Raw genomic sequence first — 1,159 nt, forward strand, 5'->3', positions numbered from 1 at the left:
GTATTTTAATTCGAGCGCGTATCTCAAGCAAGACGGATCATTTATCCCGTGGAAAGCCGCCAAGTATACGTCTATATCCCATTCGCAGCTGTTCTCGATCGCATACCGCAGACCGTCCAGATTCCCCGTGAACGCGGCCATATCACACGTAAAAGAGTCCCACGGACAGCCGTTTTCCCGGCTGTATATCAAGCATTCCAATTGTCCGTTCTCTGCGGCCAGCATGCACGCTTGGGCGTTCCACGGACAGCCGTTTTCCCGACAGTACTTGAGGCAGTCCAAGTGACCACTGCCCGCGGCGAAGTTACGCGTCCACGTGCTCCACGGACTGCCGTTGGCGTGAGCGTAGACCAAGCATTCCATGTTGCCCGCGACCGCGGCCTCGTCGCAAGCCGATTTTTGCCAAATGTCCGGCGCGTACCATGGAACGCCGATGGCGCGGGCAAACCTCATGCAGTTGATGTGCCCGTGGTAGGCGGCCATCTCGCATATGTTGTTGATCAGGCGGTGGTCGCGGTGAACTTTGGAGAACATGAACTGCCGATGCCCACTCGGTTGAAAACAATTGGCGTACGAGTTAAACTTTATTATATTCAATATCGACTCGCAACACACCTGTAAGTCGACGGGCGCGACAGGGAGCTCGTCGAATCATTTCCGCTGGTCAGGGTTACACGCGTGGTAGGCCAACTGCAACAGACTGGGTAGACCGTACGTCATCTCGTCGTTGACTGAAGCCATCGCGGTTGTGTTTTTCAATAAAGATGTACGGCGCAAGAAGAGGGTATATAGCTCACGCATACCTACTGGAAACACATAAAACCCAAACATTAAATGACAATCGACGTCAAAATTATATCTGTCCATAATGACGGGGTACACCCAGGGCTTGAAAACGTTATAATAATGTTATATTTGAATAAAAACGATTGATATTTGTAAACGTTATTATAACGGAAAGCGATAATCAAAAATAATTAAATACCGCAAAACAAAACATAACGATTAACAAAATATATTATCATGAAGCTTAACCCAAAACGTAATTTATAGAATATCATTAAACAAAAAATATCGCAAAACGTAATCTGTATAATTTTATTGAACGAATAATAACGCGTTAAACGAAATAATGAAAAATCTATTTGCTTAAAAGTTA

At 45.9% G+C, this 1,159-nt stretch overlaps 1 protein-coding gene across 1 annotated transcript; it reads right to left on the reverse strand.

The window, feature by feature from the left end:
• Positions 1-69: 69 nt before the first annotated feature.
• Positions 70-483, reverse strand: LOC103308036 (the record flags this gene model as incomplete). Its single annotated transcript, XM_008180670.2, has 1 exon — positions 70-483. A coding segment is annotated over exon 1 (414 nt), but the record flags the coding sequence as incomplete, so codon positions are not given.
• Positions 484-1,159: the final 676 nt, after the last annotated feature.

This window comes from Acyrthosiphon pisum, unplaced genomic scaffold, assembly GCF_005508785.2.
Source record: "Acyrthosiphon pisum isolate AL4f unplaced genomic scaffold, pea_aphid_22Mar2018_4r6ur Scaffold_21423;HRSCAF=23947, whole genome shotgun sequence".
NCBI lineage: Eukaryota > Metazoa > Arthropoda > Insecta > Hemiptera > Aphididae > Acyrthosiphon > Acyrthosiphon pisum.